This window comes from Curcuma longa, chromosome 5, assembly GCF_044706935.1.
Source record: "Curcuma longa cultivar G26 ecotype Majalengka, Jawa Barat chromosome 5, ITB_CL_G26_1.1, whole genome shotgun sequence".
Lineage (NCBI taxonomy): Eukaryota > Viridiplantae > Streptophyta > Magnoliopsida > Zingiberales > Zingiberaceae > Curcuma > Curcuma longa.
The window spans coordinates 6,716,604-6,742,329 of record NC_133865.1 but is presented as its reverse complement, the minus strand read 5'-3'; the positions used below and the strand labels follow the sequence as shown (position 1 = coordinate 6,742,329).

At 38.2% G+C, this 25,726-nt stretch overlaps 3 protein-coding genes across 5 annotated transcripts; 2 read left to right on the top strand and 1 right to left on the bottom strand.

The window, feature by feature from the left end:
- The first annotated feature begins 4,690 nt into the window (after positions 1–4,690).
- LOC141830006 (uncharacterized) lies at positions 4,691–6,146 on the top strand. Of its 2 annotated transcripts, XM_074717476.1 has the most exons (3): positions 4,691–5,464; positions 5,550–5,897; positions 5,984–6,146. In XM_074717476.1, exon 1 carries the CDS (start codon positions 4,738–4,740, stop codon positions 5,443–5,445), a length of 708 nt encoding a protein of 235 aa, XP_074573577.1. In that variant the 5' UTR covers positions 4,691–4,737; the 3' UTR covers positions 5,446–5,464; positions 5,550–5,897; positions 5,984–6,146. The 2 variants fall into 2 exon arrangements, with proteins under 2 accessions (XP_074573577.1, XP_074573576.1); XM_074717475.1 differs by having other exon boundaries at positions 4,691–5,897.
- Positions 6,147–8,254: 2,108 nt separating this feature from the next.
- Positions 8,255–12,806, top strand: LOC141829607 (nucleolar protein 12-like). Its single transcript, XM_074717119.1, has 6 exons — positions 8,255–8,893; positions 8,967–9,025; positions 9,308–9,377; positions 9,504–9,626; positions 9,749–9,877; positions 12,157–12,806. Exons 1-6 carry the CDS (start codon positions 8,309–8,311, stop codon positions 12,607–12,609), a joined length of 1,419 nt encoding a protein of 472 aa, XP_074573220.1. The 5' UTR covers positions 8,255–8,308; the 3' UTR covers positions 12,610–12,806.
- Positions 12,807–13,853: 1,047 nt separating this feature from the next.
- Positions 13,854–22,230, bottom strand: LOC141829602 (uncharacterized protein At1g51745-like). 2 transcript variants are annotated; one of them, XM_074717113.1, is made up of 4 exons: positions 21,576–22,228; positions 17,136–17,443; positions 16,380–17,039; positions 13,854–15,808 (listed from the first exon to the last, which is right to left on the bottom strand). In XM_074717113.1, exons 1-4 carry the CDS (start codon positions 21,770–21,772, stop codon positions 14,457–14,459), a joined length of 2,517 nt encoding a protein of 838 aa, XP_074573214.1. In that variant the 5' UTR covers positions 21,773–22,228; the 3' UTR covers positions 13,854–14,456. The 2 variants fall into 2 exon arrangements, with proteins under 2 accessions (XP_074573214.1, XP_074573213.1); XM_074717112.1 differs by having other exon boundaries at positions 16,380–17,443; positions 21,576–22,230.
- Between the last annotated feature and the right edge of the window lie 3,496 nt (positions 22,231–25,726).

The window sequence follows — 25,726 nt, the reverse complement described above, 5'->3', positions numbered from 1 at the left end:
ATTCCTTTTTGCCGTCACCTCACAATCAAATTAATTTACTCGTATTCAACATTCTGCCTTACGAAGTTCATTCCTGGATTTTATCAACAATATTTTGCCTAAAATCATTTTCACAAAACTAAAAAAAGCCTCCTCTTCCCATCAAAAAATCCATCCCCTCAAACTCTTTGAGCGTAAACACAACCTAAATCTCGTGAAGCCTGATGCCAATGAAGAAAGAAGCAAAGGAGGCATCGCCTCGTGAAGTCTGAGCACGCACAGTGAATTATGAAGAGCCAATCAGTACTTACAACAAATGTCAACGCTACTGGCTGTCGAGGTCAAACTGTGCCTGCTCCAACCCCTCATCGTCTCATCCGGAGGGACCTTACGGACGCCCACATAGTGGAGCTGCAGCGTACGTGCGTGTCTGCATGCATGGTGGCAGTCAGTCGTGAAGTCACGTCGCTTTCCCTCTAGTGGAGCTCCTCGTCAACCTTCGTTATGGCAGGACAGGAAGAAGAGCAAAGTAGTGCTGCTGCTTTTCCGAGTGTCCCTCTCGCTCACCCACTGATTTCAGATCCATGGAGCCATCCTAAGTAACACAAAGTGCATCAGAGTATCTTTCATCTAAAGTTCGTTGTCGGTTGTAAGCTTGTCGTCGCTCTCATGGCGGCTCAGAATAGCAAGATTATCAGAATCTGGCCGGTTGCGTGCGATGTTATAGTCGTAAAGTTTATTCAGAGGGCATTCAGGTTAAAGGCAGGCAGGCGGACATCAATTCTGAGCATCAATCGCACACACAGAAACTCCTAAATGCCTCACTGATTAGATCAGCCCGATCCTATCGCAATTAACCAGAGGACAGAATGCTGCTACTTTGATGAACCATGATAAGAACTGGAAAGGGGAAGAAGCTCGATCAGCAATATCGACCAATTAACTAGTGTATTGCCAGAGATGTCAGAAATGGGAATCCACAGTGACAACACAAAATCTAGTTTTTCCTTTTCTTACTGATGATGATGAGGAAGCTCCATTCAGATATAGTAGAAAGAGAGCATAGGATCTGTGTTTTCCCAATATAAATTGATACAGAGGAAACAAATGAGAAGAAGATTTGGAGAACGCACTGGGGAAGGAGAGGCGATGAGATTAGAACAGAGATGACAGACATGTTACTCGAGAAGTGGCTAGCTAAGAAGTATTAAAATTACATAAAACCTTGTGGAACGATCGAGATGTTGACAGAGAAGAGGACATTTAGATGTGCAAGAAACTCACATCCATCCATTCATCCATTTGTTGAAATTTGATTTAGGGTTGTTCTGGCTGAATATCGTGGATGGTCAAGCCACCAATCAACGAACGATCGACTTCCTTCCTAGCGGAGCTCGAGGGAGAGGATGATGAGAACCTGAAATGCACTTCAACAGGAAGTGAGAATATGCCGAGGAGTTCCGACAGACCACTCCGACGCTCAAGTTAGTATTCCGTGGAAAAAATAATGAAATTGCTGAAAAAGAAGAAAAAAAAAGTCGAACCAGCCAGCGGAGAAGAAGAAGAGCTCCCCTCTGTTTGCTAGAACGGTCTCTTTATGTAAGTGTATGAAGAGACCATATCTGACGGGTGTCCTTTGTTTTTATTTTTCTTTTTGACATTATATGCAGAAAAAAAAAGATTCAAAGGCACCAGATCTGACAACTTCATAATTGCTCTTTTTAATTGTTCTTTTTTATATGTTGTCATGTGTTTTGGAAATATTTGCAGTTTTTGTTCATGAATTCATAAAAAGACAAAGATTGACACTAGTTCATTTGACTAGTACTGCCAAGTCAGTCATAGACGTGACTTTCATTTGACTCTTGACCTCCATCCGAAAAAGAATCACGTCATCCATTGCCCCTGCATCAAGGGCACTATTAGAAATTTGATTGTTGTTTGGTGAGATGACCAAACAAATTCTATGCACAAAATCATATAGACTACTTTTTTTTCAATGGCTTTGATTCACATGGATAATCATTCATACATCTAGCAATTCTCATCTATCATTTAATTTCTCTACATTTCAACTCCAATTTGACATACATAAAAATCATGTTTTAGAAAAAACATAATTATGTGCCTAAATAGTTGCATTTTGCATAATATTCACTATGTACAAACATCATCAATTATTGGATCAATAAAATAGTTGTATTATGTTCTCATTGCTTCCCATAGTTTATGCTAGCTATAAATATTGTTTATACAACATTGCCTGACAAATTCTCTATGCATAATATTATATTTATATTTTGCATAAATTTTATTTTTAAAAAAATTATATCCCCATACTAGATTAGATTTTTATATTTGAAAAGACAACAAATTTTCTCCTAACAATATTGTTATTTAAATTTAAACCCTATATATTGACAAAAAAAAATACTTTTGAATTAGCTCATTTATTAATAGATCAAGTGATTCTACCTTCTAAAAATGGATATTATACAATATTACAGGTTGAGGGGACAAACTATATACATATTTTTTTAAGAGAATGGCAACATACTAAAATAGCATAATAATTGTTTCCTCGCTTATTAGATATAATTTTGCATTGGATTACTCAAGACAAGACAATTAAAAGTTAACAAAAAAATTATTAAGAACGCCCATCATCTATCAAATGTTAGATGATCAACTCTTTTCTAATTAAAGTCAAATGGATGCCCATTTAAAATGAATAATTTAAAATACTATCAATGTGTATTTGGTTTAAAAATTTTATATTTCTGAATTGGATTTAATGTTTAAGAACCACAACCAACTGCTACACTTTGTATAAATTAACAATCAATTGTTATACGTTGAATAAGCTATCTATCTGCTTTTATACGATCGATCGTAATTAAATAATGTTATTTGAAATGTAGCGGGTGTCATAGTCTCATAGAGTTCTGTTTGTTTGTTTTGCTCATTAAAATGTTATTTTAGCTATATTATCACTCTTCGTAAGTAAAATTATCACTATTGTAAAAGTTAGCAACCAACTTCTACATGTTGTAGTAGCTACTTACTAGTTTCTACGCGATCGATCGTAATCAGATAATATTTGTTTGAAATGTAGTGGGTGTCACGAAGTCCCCTTTGTTTGTTTTACTCATTGCAATATTATTTTAACCATGTTATCACTCTCCAAATAAACAAAAATAATATAAGATAATGACACTATTGTAGAAGCTAGCAATCAATACTACATGTTCTTGTAGCTATTTGTTAACTTCTATACGGTCGATCGTGATCAGATAATGTTTATTTAAAATAGTGGATATTATGAAGTCTCTTTCATTTATTTTGCTCATTGAAATATTATTTTAATCATATTATCACTTTCCAATAAGTAAAATCAATATAAGATGATGACATTGTTGCAGAAGCTAATAGGTAGTTATTATAAATCAACAAAAGATAATGACACTGTTGTAAAAGCTAAAGAGTAACAACTACAACGTGTAGCTGCTACCTACTAATTTCTATACGATCGATTGTGATTAGATAATATTCATTTGAAATGTAGTTGGTGTCATGAAGTTTCTTTTATTTATTTTGCTAATTGAAATGTTACTTTAATAAGGGTGTCAATTCGGGTGGATCGAGTTGGGTTGAAGTCAAAATATTATAAAAAATTTCAACCCAAACTCGAATTCAACTAAAAGACCTTAAACCTGAATCCATATAACTAAAGCAACTTGAATAACTCGACCGATCCAGATTTTTTATTATTTTTTCTGATAATTTTTTACTTTTATCTTAATACTTTATCATTATCATACTAAAATTTTATGAAAATATCTTAATTTTTAAAATAAAATTTGATTTAACTCCTAAAAACCCTTAAATTCTAAATTTGGGTCAACTCATGTCATCCCGAACTCGATTCGAACTCAATCTGATCCAAAACCCCCAACCAGAACCCGATCCGAACATGAAAACCCTCAACCTTAACCCAATATTTTTTGAGTCGATTCGGGTTGGATTGACAGATCAAATTTATTTTTGACACCCCTAGCTATATTTAATCATATTATCACTCTCCAATAAATAAAATTAACATAAGATAATAACACTTTAATAAAAACTAGCAATCAACTATTACATATTGTAATAGCTACCTGATAGATGATCGATTGTGATGATTAAATAATATTCATTTGAAATGAGTGAGTGTTCCATTCATTTATTTTACTTATCGAAATTATTATTTTAATCATATTACTATCCTCCAATAAGTAAAATTAATATAAGATAATATTTTTTTTGGGTAAAAGTTAACAATCAATTGCTACAATACATACATATGGTACTAATTATCTGTTAAATTCTTAACAATTAATTACGATTAAATAATATTTATTAAAAATATATAGGTGTTATAACTACTATTCGTTTGATTCATTTCAGAACGCACTCATACCAAAATAAAATATTAGAAATTGAACTTAAATAATATTGTCTTATAAATTTATTTTAAAATATATGTACGCGAAAAAAAAAACCCCTGATCATGGGGGCATCATTCCAGTCCTGTCACAATTCGCCTACCTGTGTGGCACCAAGCCTGATCACGGTATCGTGAACCGCGGTGCACTTGTCACACGATCACCTCCCAGCCTCTATATATGGGACCACAAGCGGCGAAGGCATCGGTCCTCTGCCACCAAAGTAGACTTCCACTGATCTGTCGAAACCAAAGAGGCGGACGAAAGAGTGATGAGAGGTGACCGTAGGTTCTCGGTCGATGCCTTGGAGGCGGTTCTGTGGCGGGAGGAAGACGACGACGACGACGACGACGGCGGCGTCGTTATGGCGGCGAATGGTGAAGAGGTCGGGTGGAAGTGCTGGCAGCACCCGTCGCAACCTCGCTACGGCGTCTGCCCCGCTTGCCTCCGTGACCGCCTTCTCCGTCTCTGCCCGGATTGCGCCCGCATCCGCCCCTGCATTTGCGGCAGCTTCGCCTCCTCCTCCTCCTCCTCTTCATCTTTTTCTTCCCTTTCCTCCGCCGAGCCCATCAGATCCGGCTCCCGGAGGGGCGACGGCGCGGATATCGGAGCGGTGGGACCCGTCTTGCGGCTCATCGAGAGCGAGCCGACGTTCCGGCGGTCGCGATCGGTCGGGTTCCAGCTTCTCAGATCGAACCCCGCGGGAGGCGACGTCGAGCCACCGCCTTCGAGATCGAGGGGATTCAAGATTTGGGCGCCGTTCTGGAGGCGAAACGAACCGCTGGAGGACACAAACCAGCCTAATCTGCACAGATCGAGGTCGGTGGCGCCGGGGCGCTTGCCGGAGGCAGGCGCCGGAAGGGAGGCGGAGGGAAGAGCGAAGGGGTCGCGATGGCACTTCCCGAGCCCAATCAAGGCGTTGCGAAGCAGGAAGGCGGCGGCGGCGGCGACGACGACGACGACGAAGGAGGTACGATAGCCTTCACTGCGCGGCTCCGGTGACCATAACAAACCCTCGATGCTTTTTTTTTCCTTTTCCGGAAAAACTAATTCCTCCGGATGTATTTTCGCATGCCTCTCAAGCCGATGGTCTTACGGTCTTAGAGCCCACCAGCAAGACAAGGCCTAAACGCAATTCTGATGCATCTGTCAATCCCTGAACTTCCAATATGATGCAGAAAAAAGAAAATTTCTTAATTCCCGATCGATTCCAGTTTTTTTCTGCACCAAATATTTAGCTTCCAATTCTACACGATATATTCGTTCAAGAAAACTGAGCATATTTTTAGGTTAAAAAGGTGCGTGACGATGGTCCTTCTCCTGAGTTGCTCTCCATCGCCACAACTTTCCATCTCATCAAATCAATTGCAAGAGCAGCATGAAGTATACTGTTGAGTGGTCCTACTCCTTGCTTCTCAGCGGCCACATTCTGTACTTAAACATGCCTCTCCTCAATCATTATGTCGGGTCTTCTTTTTCCTGGAGTCATCTTGTGTGACTACTGTTTATTCCTGTAGGGATGGACAGGGTTCATTGATGGCTAGGCGCAGAGCTAGCTGAAGCCTGCTGAATAGTAAGTAGGTAGGCGTTGCCATCGGCAGGGACGCATCGTCTGAGATAATGGACTGATAAACTACCCCTTTTCTTTCTTAGCTCCACCACCCACCTTGCTACACTCGGCTCCTCCACCGTTAAGGATGGTGATTTTCTCCAGATTTTCGAATACAGAAGATGATTCTAATAAAATTATTTATATCTTATCCGAATATCTGATTATATTAAAAAAATAATAATAAATATGATATTTTCTTTTTCTTTCTTGGTTTCTTCCTAAACTATATAAATGTTTATTCTATTTTTTATGAACTGTATATTTTTTAAATATGATATTACTTTTAATATATTTTTGTTGAATAATAATAGTTGAATGAAATGAAAAAAATTATTAATATAGAAAATATTCTATATGATGATGAAGATGAAAATTGGATGTAAGATGAAAAGAGAGATGTAGTATGGATATAATAAATAAGGATAAAGAATATGAATTCTAATTCAAATCCGCTCGTTATTCATTATTAATTACTATGTCAAGAATAATAGTTATTCATCTGAATTTATAGTTTTTTTTTCACTATCTCACAATTCTTCATGTCACGTGGGATTTGTGAAAAAAAGAACTTCAAATAAAAATTGTTCCGGTTAAGATCGCCTTTTGGATGCATCACCAATCACGTAACACCGGAAGTTAACTTTGCGAGAGGAAGGAAACTGAGAGCTCTAGGACCCCACAAACACCAACACACTGAGAGGGAAGGATAGGGGTGTCCTGACTCGATCGCTCCGATGCTTAAGTCAATAACCGGAAGAAGAGAAAAATTAATTTGAGGGATATGATGAAGATGCATGTATATGCGTACTTGCTTATGCAAAAACATGAGAGTTATATAAGCAAGGGTGAGAGAATGATAAAGACTTGTCTTGTCGTTAATTAAGAAGAATATGTGTGCGCGGAGATTTTGTTAGAGCATATGTCCCATATGGGTGAGAAAAAGATCTCATCATTTGTCATAATAGCATGAAGTTGCATCATTTAACACCATACTGTGATAACAGACATCACAAGTAGAGGGTAGATTATCATGTCACATAATTATTCATGATTTCTTGACGATGATTTGATTGACTGATTAATGATAGGAAGGGGAATCAGTCTAGTATAAGACAGGACGGAACTAGTCGATGGAGAAAATGGCCTTGAGTCGAGATGAGTAGGAGGTCGCCCCAAACTACGACTGAGTGGAGTCCCAGAGTCGGAGCTCGATTTTAGTCGTGCATTCTCGAGTGGGGTATCCCAAGTCAGGTCGGGAGCTAGACCCCGACTAGAGTTGTTCTTGGTATTGTACTCGAGGGTCATGGATGTGTGAGCGACTGAGTTGGACTTCGGGTAGAGCAGTCTAGCCATAGGCAAGGTAGAGCAGTCTAGCCATAGGCGAGTGGTCAAGCTGGGAATCGGGCTCCCGAGTAATCTGGCCATGGGTAAGTGGTCGAGCCAACCGGAGTCGGGCTCCTGAGTGGTCTGGCCATGGTTGAGTGGTCGAGCCGGGAGTCGAGCTCCCGAGTGGTCTGGCCATGAGTGAGTGGCCGAGCTGAGTCAGGCTTCTGAGCGGAATCAGGAGTTTGAATCCCAATCGAACTTGGAGATTAATACAGGATATAAGGTCCAATCATCCTTTTGTCCGACGTGTCTCAGACTTAGACCGATCTTTACGGACCGAGTCCAACCACCTTATAACACCCATAACAAAAATCAACTAAGAATAAAAACACTATTTTCATTGTGTTAAAGAATTATTAAAAAAAAAGTAGCTAGAGTTAAGTTTCCTTGTATGTATATTGTTTTTGCATTATGAAATAATCATTTGTGAAATGCTGTAGGTTGCTGGTGATTTGGGTGACTCTCGAGTCCCATCAAATTAATTCAGTCATCATTACAGTTGACCAAATTGTCTACTCCGATTCCCCTGAATAATGCAGCAGCCAAGTCAAATCAGATGCTTCATAATAATTAATTAATTAATTAATTAATATTCCATTTTATTATTATGTTTTGATATTCTGAGAAAAAAAAATGAAAGTTTATTCTTTTATCTTCATCGGGAATTATTTTCTGTTTAAAGCCCATTTATAACCTTATTTTGAAGCCCATTAGTAGCCGGCCCATCGAAACCCTAAATGCTACATATACCTTCGAGGAACGTTAGGCCCATTAGTTCGCCCACCCTCGACGCATCGGCGCCGCCGCCTCCGTCGAACCTCCTCCGCCTCCGTCGAACCCTCGAATGGGGAAGAAGAATAAGAAGGATTCAGGTAATGGATCCGACGTGATCCAGTCTCTTTTCTCCGCCGATAACCCATTCCGCCGCACGCCCCAGCAGGAGTTGCCCATCGCCTCGCCGGCACCGGAGCTATTGCTCGCTGAGCAATCCTTGGACCGAGAAGATCGCGCTGGAGTTGATGTCGCAGTGGCGAGGAAGAGAAAGCGTGATAAAGTCCTCGACTCGACCTTCGCTTCGGTTCTTCCCGAGAAAAGGGTGCGAGTTGGTGACGAGAAAGAAGAGAAGCGAAAGAAGAGAAAGAAGGCTGAGATTGAGGAGGCGTACGAGAAGAGAAAGTACGGTGTAGAGGAGAATGCTTCCGAGGGCGGTGAAAGGGTCGCCGCGTTTGAGAAGAGGAGGAAAGCGGAGGATTCGGACTCATCGGAACAGGTTGTCCCCGAGAAATCGTTTGATGATGAGAGCAAGCTTGCGAGGACGATTTTCGTGGGTAATTTACCATTGAAGACCACCAGAAAGGCTTTGTCCCTGGAATTTATAAAATTTGGGCAGATTGAGTCGGTCAGAATTAGATCCGTGCCGATTGTTGATGTGAGTGTTCGAAACTTTGGAATCGTGGATATTCACTTCTACTGAACCTCATTGTTCTGTTTTTCTGATTTAGACCAAGGTTCCCAGAAAAGTGGCTATACTGAAGGGAAAAGTTAATGATGCTGTTGATCGGTCAGTGAGTTCTTCGTACAAGTTTGTTATAGGAACTTCTTAGTGCTAAGTTTGTTATCCTATTTCTCTTTCAAGAATTCTTCTACTGGGATTCAAACAACCAAGCAATTTGAATTGTGAGATTGCAGTATGCTTGGCAAGAGGACTTGCATTACTTTTTCTAATAGTTCCTGCTACAAGTGCTCTTCTGCAGCTTTATTTATGCATATACCAGTATACTCATATAATTTTCTGTTTTTGATTTTTGATCTATCATTGTGTAATTGTTCTTTTACATGGCAGTGTAAATGCATACATTGTGTTTAAAAATGAGCAATCAGCTAAGGCTGCATTATCTCTGAATATGACATTGGTGAGTGTTTGTTGATGAAGATGCTCATAAGCTTTAGTTAGTTATTTCCTTTTCCTTTTGATGTTTGGTATAATTTCTTGGATTATATTCTTCCTTTTAATTTAAGATACTGATGCTTGACTTTAGTTTGGAGGAAATCATATTCGTGTTGATACAGCATCTCCACCACGTAAGCAGGAGATAGGAGAGGCTTCCCTCTATGAGAGAAAGAAGACTGTTTTTGTGGGAAATGTTCCCTTTGATGTGAAGGTACCACCTTATACATTTGATGGTTTGTCATATATAATCTTTATGTCTTGTATCAAGGATGGGGGTTATTTCCTTTCACTTGTTTGGGATTTCTATAATTACCTGTTGTGCTTGGCTTGCAGGATGAAGAGCTTTATCAATTGTTTTGTGGATCAGATATATCAGCATCTAATGTGGAAGCTATACGTGTTGTTAGGGATCCTCATACAAGCTTGGGAAAGGGAATTGCATATATCTTGTTTAAAACACGGGTATGATTGACTAGACTATATCCTAATGGTATATTTTTCTCCCTGATCTTATGTTTATATTATTGTGTCTACTCTCTGCACAAACTTGTTACGTTGGGAAGCAATACAGTAATTAAACCTTCACGAATCAAATTTTCTCGTTGAAGTATCAACTAATGAAGGAAAAGTTATATAATTCAATTTCTTCTATATAAAAATAGGAAGTTAGAGATAAAATTAGGATATTGGAGTAGGAGGATCATCATATATATAACAAAAGTTTGCTCCAATTGTTTCTCCAATTTTTTTTTCTCATCGAGCTTCTCAATCTGTCATTATACCTTGAGAAGTGTAAAGGATTATGGTTCTTATTCCACCTAAAATCTTAGGAACTTGTTGGTTGTTGGAATAAATTTGTAAACCAGGTCGGCTGATACATTTTAGAATAGTTCTATGTATTATTTTCCTAGTATTTTTATGCTTCAGAATTAAAACCAAGAAATTTTTGTTTCCTTCAGTTGCCTTATATGTCAGATTGCTGGCCTCTAGTTGTGCCTTGGAACACCTTTGTTGTAGTTTGTTTGGTCTGAGATTTACTGCAGCACAAGAAATGTTTCCATCATTCTCTCTCTTTTGTGAATTTCAATGTACTATATTTCATCTTGCTTCTGAACTTTTGTACTAGTAGCTTTGCTTCTTGTTCTGTCTGATGTCTAGCCTATACAATCTATAAGTTACCTTCAGAAAATTTTCTTTATCTCTTATCTGAATTCATATCATAATTTGATTGTTTTTCTTTTAATTAACATCTTCCTGGTGCATATGTTTGTGAGAAGCTTATTAACATTTGGAGTAGCTTTTCTATCAGCACTAACAGAAAATCTTAGGACAGTTATTAACAGCTATCACATCAATATGTCTGTGTGTGTAGCATCTGGTCCTGACCTTCACCTGACTTGAAGATGCATTGTATCTTTGATGATGAACTCATGAAATTAGTGCAAGCTATCTTCAAGCATTCATTTAATCCAAAAAAATTCTTCATTGTTCAAGACATCCAAAGATTTGAGATGCCTGAACAAAATCATTAGCTGAAGTTTATGATAGTTGGTCGGGATAACATTATTTACTTATGTTTGCTATCAAGGTGACTAGGCTGCCAATCAAATGTGATTAATCTTGTTCTTTAATTCAATAAATGGTCATGATTCCGATGCTTGGGCTTTGGCTATGTTAGATATCTTGTCTTTTTTCTAGACAGTACAATTTGATGAAGCACGATGGTATTCCGTCATCTACCTTGACAAAGCAGTAGTGTAAACACAGTACTTCGTGGTGAAAGAAATGATGGAGAACTGTGATTTTGTGCATTGATGATATCTCTGGTTATTGTTGTTTTATGATTGTTCTTTTTTTCTGAAAGACCTAGAAATTTGTATCACAACAAAACTAGTGGGCGATGGTAAATAACTGGAGATGTTAGTATTAGCTTGACGAATCTTTTTGGGGTTTTATGTGTCAATAAACCTCACCTATGGGGTAGACATAGCTTTTCTGTATAAATCACCCATACAGGTTCATATATGAAAAATTAGTTATTACTTTAGTTTAGTGGATATGTTACTGTAGTTAAATATTGCTCAGAAGAGTTACCCTTTGTATGATTATTTTTATTTCATTACCTGCCTTTAATTTCAACTGTTACCTGTCAATATATCTAGCAAGGAGAACTCAGAACTCATCTAAACATAATGCCAGTTTCTGCCTGATTCAAGAAGGGGGATCAAAGTTTTCTTAGTTTGCAAAGATAGAGTTCAAATCTTCCATCCTTATAATGATTCATTCCATTCATTTAGGAATTTGTAAGTTAACGGCACACATATGAAAACTATGTCATAGATGAATGAAGCTTGTTCAAGAATATTATGAACTACAAGTTTTGATTACCAGATTATTTAACTGCCTCATGACACTGTTTCTACAGACTCCACTTGATGTTGTTTAACCATATTAAAAATAGGAAACTTGTCAAATACATGATTATTTTGAACAGCTGTGAAACTGTGTAATATTACAGTTTCTTTTGGGAGCATCATGTTGATATCCAAAAACATGTATGATCTGCCTGCTGGGCTGTTCAGATTGTTTAGTTGGTCTCTTTATTGCTTTAGGCTCCTCGTCCCTGTTACCATCTTTTACAATGGTAGAAAATTGAGTTTTATGAGATATCTCATTGATATCCTGATCATTAGTTGTCATAGTTAGAATGAGTTTAATTGGAATTCATATTGTACATGCAGGCTGCTGCCAATTCAGCTGTTTGGAAAAAGGATTGGAAGATCAGGAATCGTGCTCTTAGAGTTTGCCATGCAAAGGCCGTGGATGCTAAAGCACCAAGTGTTGTTGCTGCATCAAGAACAAGAAATAATATTCCACAAACCAAGAATCGTCTGAATAACAGTGGAACATCAGGTGAAAAAACCAAACTTAAGGAGAAGGTAACTAATGTTTCATACCAAGGCATGAGATCTAGCAAGTTTGGTGCGCCCAAGAAGTCGAAATTTCAGAGCAGACCTAGCAGTCAAGGTGGTCGGAAGATTAAGAGGGATGGAGAGCCAGCCAAGATGACTCATGAAGCTAAGCGGCCTGCAGTTGCTGCTAGAAAGGCAAAGCAACTCCAAAAGAAAAAAGGGCAAATGGCCAGTGGGATGCCGGCAGATAATCGCATGAAAAAGAAAGGAAGAAAACATTAATTCATGCTATATTTTTAGCTGTCTCATATTTCATTCATGTAACTGAGGAAGAGAATTGACCCCATGAGCGTTAAGTTGTAGGTTATTTTGCATTGTGAACCTATGCTTATAGTCAAAAGAACAGCCTACCAAATTCCATTATCTGGGAACTGATTGGGTATGACTATTGTTGTTATAATTTTTGAGCTTCTTTTTATTTGTTGGAATTTTTTGGTGATGGTCAAATAGTGTGAATTAGTTCTTTGTATGCAATTTCAACTACTTGCTTTACCTGATTATATTTTTGAGTTTTTTTTTCCATTTGATGTTGGTGCCCTTAAAAGACCCTTTTTCCCCTTGCTTTAGCTCGTGAATATGAGGCTTCGAGCCAACAAAAGACTTACAAATCAAAGGCACGAAGACTACTGAGGAACTATGCATGCTCTACCAAGTCCATTCCCGTCAAGGTATACTTCTTTCGACTGCACTTCCCTCGTGTTTAGAGGCACATGACTCTTCTTTTACCAACAAATGAATTTCCTTGATCTAATATAATCAAGTCGGACTGTGGTCAAACAAAAATTGACTTGAAATAAAAACAATTTTATTTGATTTTGATGTGTTTATTTGATGAATCGACATCCACGAAGCTTCTTGTTCTTGATTTCAGATCGATTTCATTTTACGATTTTCTTATGAGCCAGTAAATTGAATCTTGTCTGCTACATAGCTTTGTAATCGAGATGCTCCACATATTTAAGGCGCACGCCAACTATGTTTAATCTCCTAAAGCAGCTACAATATGATCTTTTGAGCTGAGTACTGCAACTACCACGAAATCACACCCACCTCCAGACTTTAAATACTTCTTGGAATGTTTTCCAAAGGGTGTTTACGATTTTTCATTACAGAACTAGTTTAATTGGAGGGTGAATTAGCCACATTGGTTAGTAGGAAATGGCAAATGACAATTACAGATTAAAAGTATAGGAAGGTAGCTTTGGAACACAACAAATGCCTTGGGTGCTAGTAAAATGACATATCTAACTTCTCGAGAATGACTAGTGCAGATAAATGCATAGGAAAATTAAAAAGCTCTCTGTCAATCAAAGTAAATTGATCTTGAAATCGCTTAAACAATTGACCATCAATCAGGCTGGCTGACTGACAGACTGACTGAATTTTGAAAACATTGATTTGAAAAGGACGTAATTTTATCATATTGACCATTCTTAATGAACTACGGAAAGAGTATAAAGTTTCCATCTGTCATTCACAGAAGTTGTAGCACTGGACATCAATTAATTACTGAATTGTAACAAGTACAAAGATATACATATCTGACTGCATACAAACTGAAATTTATGGTCCAGATGTGAGGAAGATTGTCTCGTACCAACTTCACATGATAGAAATGTTCCTGCTTGGCTGCTATTCATACACTAGTTTGAGACCTACACTATAAATAACTGGCTTGCAACAAGTATAAACTTCTACAGATCTGGCTCTGTTGCATTGCTTGCTATACGATTTACGAGATGCGTATATTGAATTGTTAGTATTTTATGGAGTCAACTAACCAAAAGATGCAAATTAACATCTCGAATGACACTTTTGCTGACCAAGTCCAGTTTCGGCCCAGCAAAAGCTTGGCTTCTTAGCTCAACATTTTACAACAGCAACTAGGCTTCATCTGCCCTGAGTGCCTGATCATGCAATATCACCAGATTAGCTGCAAAGACCTCTCACTCATCACTGATGGGATTGTGAAACTCCAAACCATTCCATCTGGCGTGAAGTTTATAGGTCAACCTATGAAGCACTGAAGCGAATGGGTGGACTATATTGCAACAGTCACTAATTGTTACCTATGACGTGTCTCTTGTTGTTGCATCTGACAATCGAACATGGGCTGTGATTGATGATGACCTTCCAACTGCTTCTAGAATCCTGCTAAACACTACCTTCGCAGGGACACATGTGATTAAAGGCATTTGCCCTTCTGATTTCATGAGACCACCCAATATATTACAACCCCTAGCAAACCTGACTTCACCATTCGCACGACCAAGTTTCTTTTCAGATGCAAAAGATGAAAGTGTTCTAGTTTTTTGGCTCGACAAGTTTGCTTTTTTATGTGACTTCTTATGGAAGTTCCCCAAGAGTGGTTGGTAAGGATAGCATACTTTCTTCTTTGTTGACCTTAATTGATTCTTGGAATAACCCAAATGCATATTGGGCAGGCATCTATTTCCTCCCTTTGAACATTGAGATCGTCCAGCTTCATCATTCTCCCAAGATGATGTCACTGGATTTGACCGAGGAACTCGTTGCATGGCTGTTCTTCTGGCAGTCCTCCAGACTGGTTGGTGTGTTGTATTTCCATCAGGAAAAGTATGATTGATAGGAAAATATTGATCAGTGGACCCATCTTCTAAGATTTCAATCTGCACAGGGTGCCCTATAATTGCCTTTCCATTCAATCTACTCATCAAAGAAACAAGAGGAACATGTTCACCTTGATAGCTTGCTTTAACTTTCAGATCAACATTAAATAAATTAGAGCCACCCATCCCTCTGCTGAAATAAGCATAAAGAGGATCAAAGCATTCATCAGATTCTTCCAAATATTTCATTTGAGTTTGATCGGATAGCTCATCAGGTTCCCAGCCAAATACAGAGGTTAAATGGGTATCATTTTCCAATTTTTTGAAACTAATCTGACTTCTGCCAAGATCCCTAGCTGCTTTTGCGACTAAAGGATAACTTTGATCATTATATTCATTCATCTGTTCCTGCAGAACATCATTACCAACAAGTTCCTCTGATGCATCAATGTTCTCACTTTTAATATGGCATAAATCTTGCTCAACATTCACATGGCTAGATGATTCTATTTTTATCATCCTCAAAGTGGAACCTTTGGTTCTATAAGCAGTTTCCCTTGCAGAACCATCAAATTTATCTAAATTAGAGGCACAGATTTTATCATCCCTAACATCAACTGGCCTCTTAACTAGACTTCGACTGTTGCGTTTGCCCTTAATGTGCCATTTAGAAACTCCCACCTCAGCAGAAGAATGTTCATAAGGATGTGAATGGGAAACATAACCAGAAAAGGGCATTTCATCATTTTCTATATCTGGAGATTTTTCTGAAAGATGAGATGCAGAAGGGAAGTGATCTGTTGGTCCAGATGATGTGAGCAATTGATCAGTATCTGTAAACAACCAATAGATGATGTGACTCTTGAGAAATAGATGGAAAAGGAAACAGATCAAATAGAGGTCTTTAGCCGTTAACATTGCAAGAAATATAACTATAAAAAAGCACAATAATAGTCAATTACACTTCATATACAATAACAAGCTAAGTAAGATCTAGATCAAATGGGAGATACTGAATAAGTAAAATTCAAGATCAATTTAAAATAAATTTCAAATTGACCCATAAATGCTGAAGTCATAATCTTTATTGCTCTTCAAACTTAGAAAATCTCAGTCTTTGAAGTTGGTATTTGATTTGATGGTCATTCCATATACTTTTGAAAGATAAGATACACACGCTAACTAATTGGTTCTTTAGAGACTAATTGGGATTTCCTTTTAAAGTTTTGGGAGAGGGGGGCACAAGTTGTAGCAAGTAGAATTTCAAGATCCTTTTACCCATTTTGAATTGTAGTGGACGTAGTGGCAAACTATGTGGAAAAAAAAAACAATATGTGCAAGGCATGAATCTTAACTTCTCACCAAGGAATAGAAATTAATACATGACTCATTCAAGTGAAATACCTCCTAGGATATCTCCGTCCTCTATCTCTGTTTCCAAGTAATCCATAAGCGAAGAATCAGAGTCATTTATCTTGATCATCTCTGATGACGTGCAGTCTTCTACAAAAGAAGAATGGTCAGGGCAATCTTCCATTTCAAACTGGTTGCATGGTCTTTGCACATCATCATCAGAATAGCCCCCATTACCATGCAAATTAACAGAATCCAATGGCAGATAGACACATCTGCTCCGTTTTGCCCGATGTACATCACCCAAATGATCTTGTCCCCCTTCCAGAGTTACAAGTTCAGGAAAATGATCAATCTGAGAAGAGCCCTGCAACTTAGCACTACTTTGTAATACTTGAACAAGTGGTCGACGTCGATCGCGCTTTTTGACAAGAGATTCTTCAACCAGACCACCCTGTAACTGTGTTCTTTTTCTTTTAATTGACATGAAACCATTGGCATTACTGACATTACCTTTTCCTCTCACTATATGCACAGAACTAGGAAGACAATCCATATTGTTTTCAACAGGACCCTTGGTAATTGGAGAAGCAACAGACTGAAGAGGTTTTTTCTTTGGAGCTGTCCGTAGGCCAGAATCCTGCAGTCCTGTCATCCGATGAATGGTTCCAGAAATTCCTTCCTCCTGTCCTGTTTGCTTGCTATCCTTTCCTACATGTATATTTGAAGAATTGTTCATTTTTTCTTCCTCATCCAAAAGATCCACATTCCTGGGAAGTGTAGGAGACTTCAGAATATAACATTTACCTTGCATCGAGGACTCTTGATTTCTTATGACAGTCTCTGAAGGTGTCAAGTCCTTGAACTCTCCTTTTGGATCACCTAAAATATTGGCATCAACTCCATTGGATCTGATGCCTTCTTGTTGCTGTTTCATTTCATTTTGCTTTCTTTCGAGTTCAAGAGCATGAAGAATAGCATCCTCTCGTCTTGCGTATTTCTCCCTTTTCTTTATAGGAACTCCTAGAGAAGCTTCAGCCTTTTCAATGCAAGCATCAAACTCCCCACAGCGAAATGCCTTCACACGTTTGGATTTCTCTAAGTTGTACCAATCCCTGACAATACGTTTGCACAATGCAACAATAAATAAAATGTGTATAAAGAAATAATAGATCTATTTATCATTTACCAATAATTTGGTTGGGTACAGAGCTGACCAGGAAGACAAACTACAAACACACCATACTAATGGGTGCAGTAGAAAATCTCTCGAAGATGCAGAATATAATGGAATGAGAGATTAAGGGAACCCCCTACCATAAAAGACAAACAATTAAAGTGAAACGATGATATATGCTACAGCAGCCATCAACGTAGGAATGGAAATTATGTTGCTTTGACTTCTGCAAACTATTGCTTTTACAGTTTTACAAGGAGCTAAATATCTGTCTAAGCTAGGCAAATGATAACATTTTGAATTTGTCTACCAAAAAGAAAATTGATATGTTAACTCATGTTCACAGTGAAGCTAACAAGTTACTTTGACATTAAATGAAACCAAGAAGCAACCAAAGAAAACCATCAAATTGATCAAGAATCAAGATATTAAAAGCATGAAGAAGGGTCAAAGGCAGAGAACTCCCACATAATTTCATCAACATATAGAAAATAAATTAGCTAACATAAAGCTGTCTCATTAATTATCCAGGTTTAACTGGATAAAAATATTGCAGTTGAAGTCAAAATCTGTTAATGATGCAGAGTTAGATAGATAGTTGACAAGGAGCTTAGTCTTTATCCAAGATATTGGGCAAATTCTGATAGTGTTGCTGTCAATCCTATTACTAGCAGTGCTATTGTACAAAAGAATCTTTACCGTGAATGAGATGAGACTAAGGCACATATCAGGTAAATTTCAAAGGATGCATGCTGCTTTTGATCAAGCCCAAGAGTTATTCATTACAGCGATTTAATGGATTGAAAATAAATGGAAGATTTTATCAAAGGTATTTAATCTATTTCTCTAGCAACATAATAGGTGGTTCTCATGGTACTCCCTAAAGCTTTAAGTCATTGCAGGCATATGCTGTTTAAATAATAAGTAGATATTTATTTAAAGATTGTTTAAATTATGAAGGGATGCATTCATTATTTAAATATATTATTAATAATTTTAATTTAAAAAAATGTATCACATATACACTTGAGATTTCAAAAATCAAATAGTTGACTTGTATATCATTCAGTCGAAAGTTGTTAAAATTAGGAAGGGGGTGGGAGTTATAGAATCAAAGAATTCAAATATTGGTAGCATCAGGTCAATAAGAGTAATAAAATCAAAATGAAAGTTTTTATACAATAATGTAACATACAAATCTTGTTATATTTATTAATATAATATTAACAAATGATAAAAAAAATTTATAACTAATAAAATATATATTTTTAGTCTAGATTACTCAATAACACTCGATGGTTAATATATATATTTATAGAAATGTTATAGGGTTTAGTCGGGTTCTAAGTATATTCAAATTGGTTTTTAATTGAAGATAGTTTTAGCATCATTGTTGATTGATAGAGTTTATTACATTCTATCTCAATCCACAATACCCTCTCTAGATCGAAAATAACCTTGCTTGATCACAATTAAGTGAAAGATAGCTAAGGCATTGAGTCCAACAAGTTATGGCAAGGTTGAATGAGTGATCCTATATAATTCGCCTCTACCCTGTAGTTGGTACCATGGGAAGATGCTATTCGCTACAATTCTTCAACTAGTTCCTCACAGAATCCCAAGGTTTTAGAAAGGCATATGAAGGTGAAAAATGGTGCGTTTTATGGAATAGTGGATTTACTTATGTAAAATATAATGGATTGCACCAGTAGTCAATAATATATTGAAAATAGCTTAAAGTACATATCACTTATCAATTAGGAAATCATGATTACATTTCCATGATCATCACACCCCTCACCCTATTTGACCATATGAAATTGTGATTCATTACTATCTACGAGAAGAAGTTTCTTTCTAATAGGACTAAACTTCATCTTAATTGAGATTTCTTAGTAGCTTTCTAATAGGACTAAACCATAAGTGATTGTTCTTTTAAGCTTCTCATATCTCTTTAACTCAAGGGCTCTTTTCATTTGTTGATTTTTTTTTTTAAGTTCTCATAAAATTAAACAACTAGAAAATAAATATATATCCAGTCCACTCTTAAAGAGATTAAGTTGGTTAACACCAATAAATAGCTCAGTCTACGCAAGTCAGTTGAATTTAACAAATACGCAACTGAAATAACCTGCAGACCTTAGGGTGACAAATTCATTTGTGAATTGTTTATGATATTTATACAATTACATTTACTCAATCTGGCAAATTTAGTCGTTGTGTCACTCAAACAGGTTATGTCAAATTTCAACGTGCTATAAGGTGCTACCTACAATTTTCTATCTCCTTAAATGTTGCAAGTTAATAGGAGAACTAGTTTTAACTCACAAACCCTTGACAACAAACATTGCTAATTTGTATAGGAGGGAAGCCAAACCACAGTGTCCTTATCTTGGGTCGACCAAAGGTTGATAGGCGCTATACAAGCTCGTGTTTGCAGTTCACAGATTTTTGACAACAAGCATTTTAACTGGTATAATAATAGGGATCACAAACCATCATCTCCAAATCTTTGCTCGCCCAAAAGGTTGACAGTTCATATGAAAGTAACAAGGTGATACTTGTATGATACTTGATGGTAGTGTGTCATGCAGCTAAAGACTCAACACTAACTATACTCTAAATGTCATTCCAATCCATGTTTTTATCATTTCTTGTAATTTTCTTTGTTAAGGCCCTCGAAGTTTTTCTTGTAGGTGACCCTTTTCAAGCTTTGCCTGAACTGCCAATTCTACAATGTTCTGGGAAAAAGTTTCATTAGTTTCATCACTCCTTGATTATGATAAAGTTGGTTTGCATAAAAATTTACCTCTTCCTAACCTGATGACAAAAACTGTCCCATAGTACATTGCTGCATTAACTTGATGTCAACATTAACATGAATATAAAGACATAAAATCTGAAATTAGACAGCTAAAACTAACCTACAAGTACAAAAGTTACCACTAGATTAACTCATACTAGGGAACCAAAAAATAAATGCCGTGAAAAAAAGCAATAGGACAATCATAACTGAACTACTAGGTACTCCATTTATCAAGAAGATACATCCATTATGAGGTTACTTGGCATATAGTATTCTAGAGAACTCAAAAACATGCCATGAAGTAAAGTGAAGGATATGAAGGAAACATTGAAAAATTGATCAAATTAAAAATCAAAGATGCCAAAATATTTCAAGAATGCAACCACAAGAATCATCAGACGAGCAATGAGATGAACCTCATAATGCGAGTTAGTGAAAGAAAGAAAAGGGACCACATTGCCAGGCCTAGACAAACAACAGATTAAAGTTCTAGCCAACACAAGAAAATAACAATGTACAGATTTGGATTTAATAGACTAGGCACTAAAGGCAATTAGGTGGGGGGAGGGTCCCTCAAGTCATCAGTAAGCTAAACAGGTCAACAAAAAAATAAGCAAACTAAAATGTCATTAAAGGAAGGCTCAAAGGAGGGTTTCTAAGAGATAGCAGCACATGTAAGAAAGATGGTTTCTAAGAGATAAATGAGCCATTGCATAATTTGACTTGATTTTTGTGTTATATCTCAGCAAACCAAACAATAAAGAGGGTTGATGCAAATAACACCACCAATCTGGTAATTAGGATTCAGATGTGGAGGACTTGAAGGATATAGAATAAGAAAGATGAATGGTAATGATTACAAACAGTGCATTTGTAAGAAGTTAAGAGAACTAAGATGCCAGTGATATATACACATAAAACTATGACTTCAAAAAAACAGAAGAGTCTGTAAAATAATGTTGATGATAGATTAGAAAAAGAAATGCTTAAAAATTGCACTAGTGGTTGCGGCTATTCTTCATATGCACGAAGAAAGATAGCCAAAATGATTAGGGTGAGAATATATGTTCATACAGTATAGCTACTAGTTAGAAAAATAACTAACAGCAAATAGAACTTCAGATGAATATATGCAAGAATGGTCAAAGTATCCGGGAAAGCAAAATCATACAATCATGTAAAACATACCGTTCATCGAGCAAAAATTTCAGTAAAAAAACATATTTTGACAAAGAAGTATCAACAAGGAAAAGCCAGTTCTCACACGCTAGCGTCCTCCCTTCCGAGTAGTTTAACTGGCGTCCCTGACCTAGGGGACATTAGATGAGACACCGACAGCTCTTCAGGGCCAAGAATCCTTCCTGGCCACCAGGATCCGTTCCTCCGCCGCACCCAGACGATCGTCCCGACGCAGCAATCGACGCCGATCCCACCTCCGTCGCCGTCGTCGGAAACCCCCATCTTCTCTCCCTCCGTACCGCCTCCCAGAACTTAAACAAACCTAGCAACAAACACCGCACTGACGACGATCGACGAGTCGCCGACAGTCAATGCCGCTGGAGCACCAGAGCGGATTCTCTCAGATCCAACCAAACAGAGCGAGTTCCTGGCAAGGGTTTCCATTCAAACAAAACGCCTCATAGCAGGCCCTCGAAATATTACGTTTTCCACAAGTTCATCAAATCATCATCACCATCACCGCCGCCGCCGCCTCCTCCTCCACTAAAGCCCCCACCGCCCCGCTGGAGCCGCTCCGATCTTCCTCGCCAAAAAGTCCACGAAGATGCTTCCTCCGTCCTATTTTTTCTCCCCTTTTTCCTTAATTTGTTTGCTATTTTTCCCTTGCGTTCGCTCAGATCAGAAGAACAGATGGACGACGAAGAAGCCAACCGGTGCCGATCTCGTTTTCAACGTAATAATGCCAACGAGAGAAGAAGATCCGGAGATGCAACGCAAGGGCTCGCAAGGTCCGCACAGTTGGACTCGGGCTCGTGCTCCCTGTGTCGCATGAGATCATGATCCAACGGATCCTGCGACGGTTCGCCCGCGCGATGGGCATCGAACGGAGGAGGAGGAGGAGCAGGAGAGGATCCATGTGATCCACGCGACCGAGGGCGTTGCGTGCTGGCGTAATCCGAGCGGAGAGGGGAGATGAACCTGGTCCGGTTCGTAATACTAGATGAACCGCTCCGGTTTAAGCTGGTTCTGACGTGGCGTTGTTCATTAATATACGGTTACAATAGAACAGATATGATATCCTGTGCGACTCTCTCGTGCGCGTCTGTGAGCGCCACGCGATCTATCGTCCATCACGCGATCACACGTTAAATCTGACCGTCTAAATGTGAGAATGCACAGTATTCCGCCCCCGACCCTCGCCGCTGCCACCGCCCTTGCCACGCCATCCGACCACTGTCGCCCGTCGGCCCGGGCGCGATCGACGTGCCGCTCGTCGGCACTTCGACCGGCATCATATTCCAGCCGAATTGTGACCGAAATCCAACGCAATTTGGTCGGAATCTGACACGGGCCACTACCGACCGCGTTCCGACCAAATTGTGCTGGATTCCGACTACAATCCGATCGAAATCCGACGCCGGTCGAAGATCCTCGATCGGTCTCCGATCGCGATTTGACCGGAATCCGACGCGGGCCATTGTCGGCCACATTTCAATCAAATTGCACCGGATTCCGACCACAATCAGGTTGAAATCCGACGCCGACCGAAGCGCCGACGAGCGACAGATCGATCGCGCCCGAGCCGGCGGCCGATGGTGGCCGGACGACACAGCGAGGGCGGCAGCAGCAGCGATGGATTTCTCGTGCACAATAGAAAAAAACCATCCGAAAAATCTTACAATTAACTTTTCTTGATTTGGAGCAGCACTTAGGCGCATTGGTCCCGGCATCTTGCCCACAAAGAACAAAGGAGCGTTGTCAATCAATTCAATCCATGGAATCCAAGACTAAATTGGCTCAACTAGATCAAAGGAAGAATTCCAACTGAACTAAAATTGCATTTTATGTCAATTCAGTGCAAAAGAAGACGACTGCTAAGAGAACATCAAAATTTATGAAATGAGAATTTTAGGGACAAAATGTTTAATTTGGCATGAATTAAACATACTCTAAGCCCAAGCTCTAAGCCAGCAGAACATACAATTACAAACTCGAGGCTGCGTCTCTCAACGAATTTCCAACTTCAGGAATGTCAAGAGCCTCAGAACTCGTGCAGAGATGTTTCTGCACTCTAAAAAAAGGGTTGTATTTGTGTTGCAACACAAGAAACCTACTTACAGTGTGGCACCTGAACTTGAAACCTCCATAGAAGTGGTGCCTGAACCCTACAAAATGAAAATGTCACGATCATTTATATGGATTCATTCTCTCCCTGAGGTAATAAGGTAAACATGGGGGTGTAGGTTGGCGAAGAAAGCAATAAAGTCTTGATGGGCAATTAACATCTAGCACAACTAAAAATATCTTTTGTACCATAGTCACATGATAAAGAATATGAATCATTTGCAAAGAAAAGAAAAAAGTAAACAAAAAAGAAATGAATCATTCTGTAAGGAGGTTTTGCTAATTTATCAAATTCACATTACTTTTGCAGATACCATTGCTCGAATGATCAAGAGGCAACACAAAGGCACCATGGCAAGAGACAGGAAAAAAGAAAGTCAAGCAGCTCTTGCAATTGCATGCCTCAGTCAACATTCAAACAGGAAGAACATGAGAATCTCCAAAGAAATTGTTATATTGTATTAATAAATGATTGAATGAAACAAGAGGTTCGGAATAATATCCCTAATCTCCTAAACAAATTATCTAACCGTTACTAGTCTGCTACACCTAAGAAAATAAAAATAATCAGGCTTGCAAGTTTTTTCTTAATATATATATATATATATATGTATAATACCAAGAATAAAATAATAATCGTAACTTTATAAAATCCTTCTTGCTATTTTCACATTGGAACAATTGTGGTAATGAAGTTTTTAGAAAATCTAAAGATAAACTTAAGGCAATTTCCACTGCCTATGATATTCCATGTTCAAATTACTAAACATATTCTGGATTGTCCCCACAGTTCACCACTTTTACTACATTGTTGGATAGTGTAGAAGTCCCCAAAGATATCCATGATGCCTTCAAAGGCCCTAAGTGGAAAGAAGCTATGGAGAAAAGAAAGGCATTGATTATAAAGAGTTACCTGAGAGCAAGAAAGTGTTGGAGTGCAAATGGCATTAAATATCAAATACGACTCTGATGGAAGCATTAACATAAACAAGGCCAGATTGGCAACTCATGATAAACTTATGGGATAAATAATGATGACTTTGCCCCTGTGGCAAAGCTGATTCCAAAAGAGTGTTAATCTCAATGGTTGTTGACTTTGATTGGAAATTATTTCAACTTGACATAAGACATGTCTTCCTAAATGGTGAACTTCAGAAGAAAAACAAATCTCACGAGAATTCCACCAATGTTCGAGAAAGGAGAAAAGATTAGAAAGGTGCGTAGGCTGAAACACTCATTATATGGCTTGAAGCAATCACACAGAGCCTGGTTCAGGGGGTTCAACACTACTCTTGCTTTGTTTAAATACAAGCGAGGATAACCATATCACAATTTGTTTACAAAGCATTCCATTACTGGTAAGATATCTAGACAGGTTGTACGTGAGGATGACATTACAATTACAGGTAATCACCTCATGAAATTAACAAACTAAAGAAATTGAGTGACGAATTTAAGATTCAAGACCTTGGGGAAATGAAGTACTTCTTGGCGATAAAAGTAGCTCAAGGCAAAAAAAAAATTTGAAAAAAAAAAGTTAAAAAGACTTTCTGAAAGAAATAGAGGGATGCTTGCATGTAATCTAATGAGTGCCACATTTGAAAGTTGGAAATGGATGGAGGATATGTGACGAAAATAGGATTTGGAATATCAATCATCCAATAGTTACATACAACTATATATAGATAACTGGGGTTAATATGGGCCTTAACCCTAATATGTATATGGGCTTTAACACCCCCCTTCAAACTCAAGGTGGAAGTGGAGGTTCTGAAACATTGAGTTTGAGTAAATGAAGCCGATGTTGCTCTCGAGTTTGTGCTTTAGTGAAAAAATCTGCCACTTGTAGTTCTGAGGGCACATACTGAAGAGCAATTGTTTTCTGATGACAATGAGACCGAGTAAAGAAAGCATCAACACCAATATGCTTTGTAAGTTCATGCTTCACAGGATCATTGGCAATCTGTATGGCTCCAGTATTGTCACACAGAAGAGGTGTAGGAGCATCACAAGAAATACCAAAATCTGCTAATAACCATCGAAGCCATACTATCTCTGAAGTGGTAGTGGCAAGTGCTCGAAGTTCTGCTTCTGTACTAGAACGAGATACAG

Coding starts and splice junctions, on each gene's coding strand:
- LOC141830006 (XM_074717476.1), top strand. CDS start 4,738: ATGAGAGGTGACCGTAGGTTCTCGGTCGATGCCTTGGAGGCGGTTCTG.
- LOC141829607 (XM_074717119.1), top strand. CDS start 8,309: ATGGGGAAGAAGAATAAGAAGGATTCAGGTAATGGATCCGACGTGATC. Junction 8,894..8,966: donor GATCCGTGCCGATTGTTGAT/GTGAGTGTTCGA, acceptor TTTCTGATTTAG/ACCAAGGTTCCCAGAAAAGT. Junction 9,878..12,156: donor ATATCTTGTTTAAAACACGG/GTATGATTGACT, acceptor TTGTACATGCAG/GCTGCTGCCAATTCAGCTGT.
- LOC141829602 (XM_074717112.1), bottom strand. CDS start 21,772: ATGGGGGTTTCCGACGACGGCGACGGAGGTGGGATCGGCGTCGATTGC. Junction 17,444..21,575: donor GGAAGGGAGGACGCTAGCGT/GTGAGAACTGGC, acceptor ACGTATTGTCAG/GGATTGGTACAACTTAGAGA. Junction 15,809..16,379: donor GGACGGAGATATCCTAGGAG/GTATTTCACTTG, acceptor GGTTGTTTACAG/ATACTGATCAATTGCTCACA.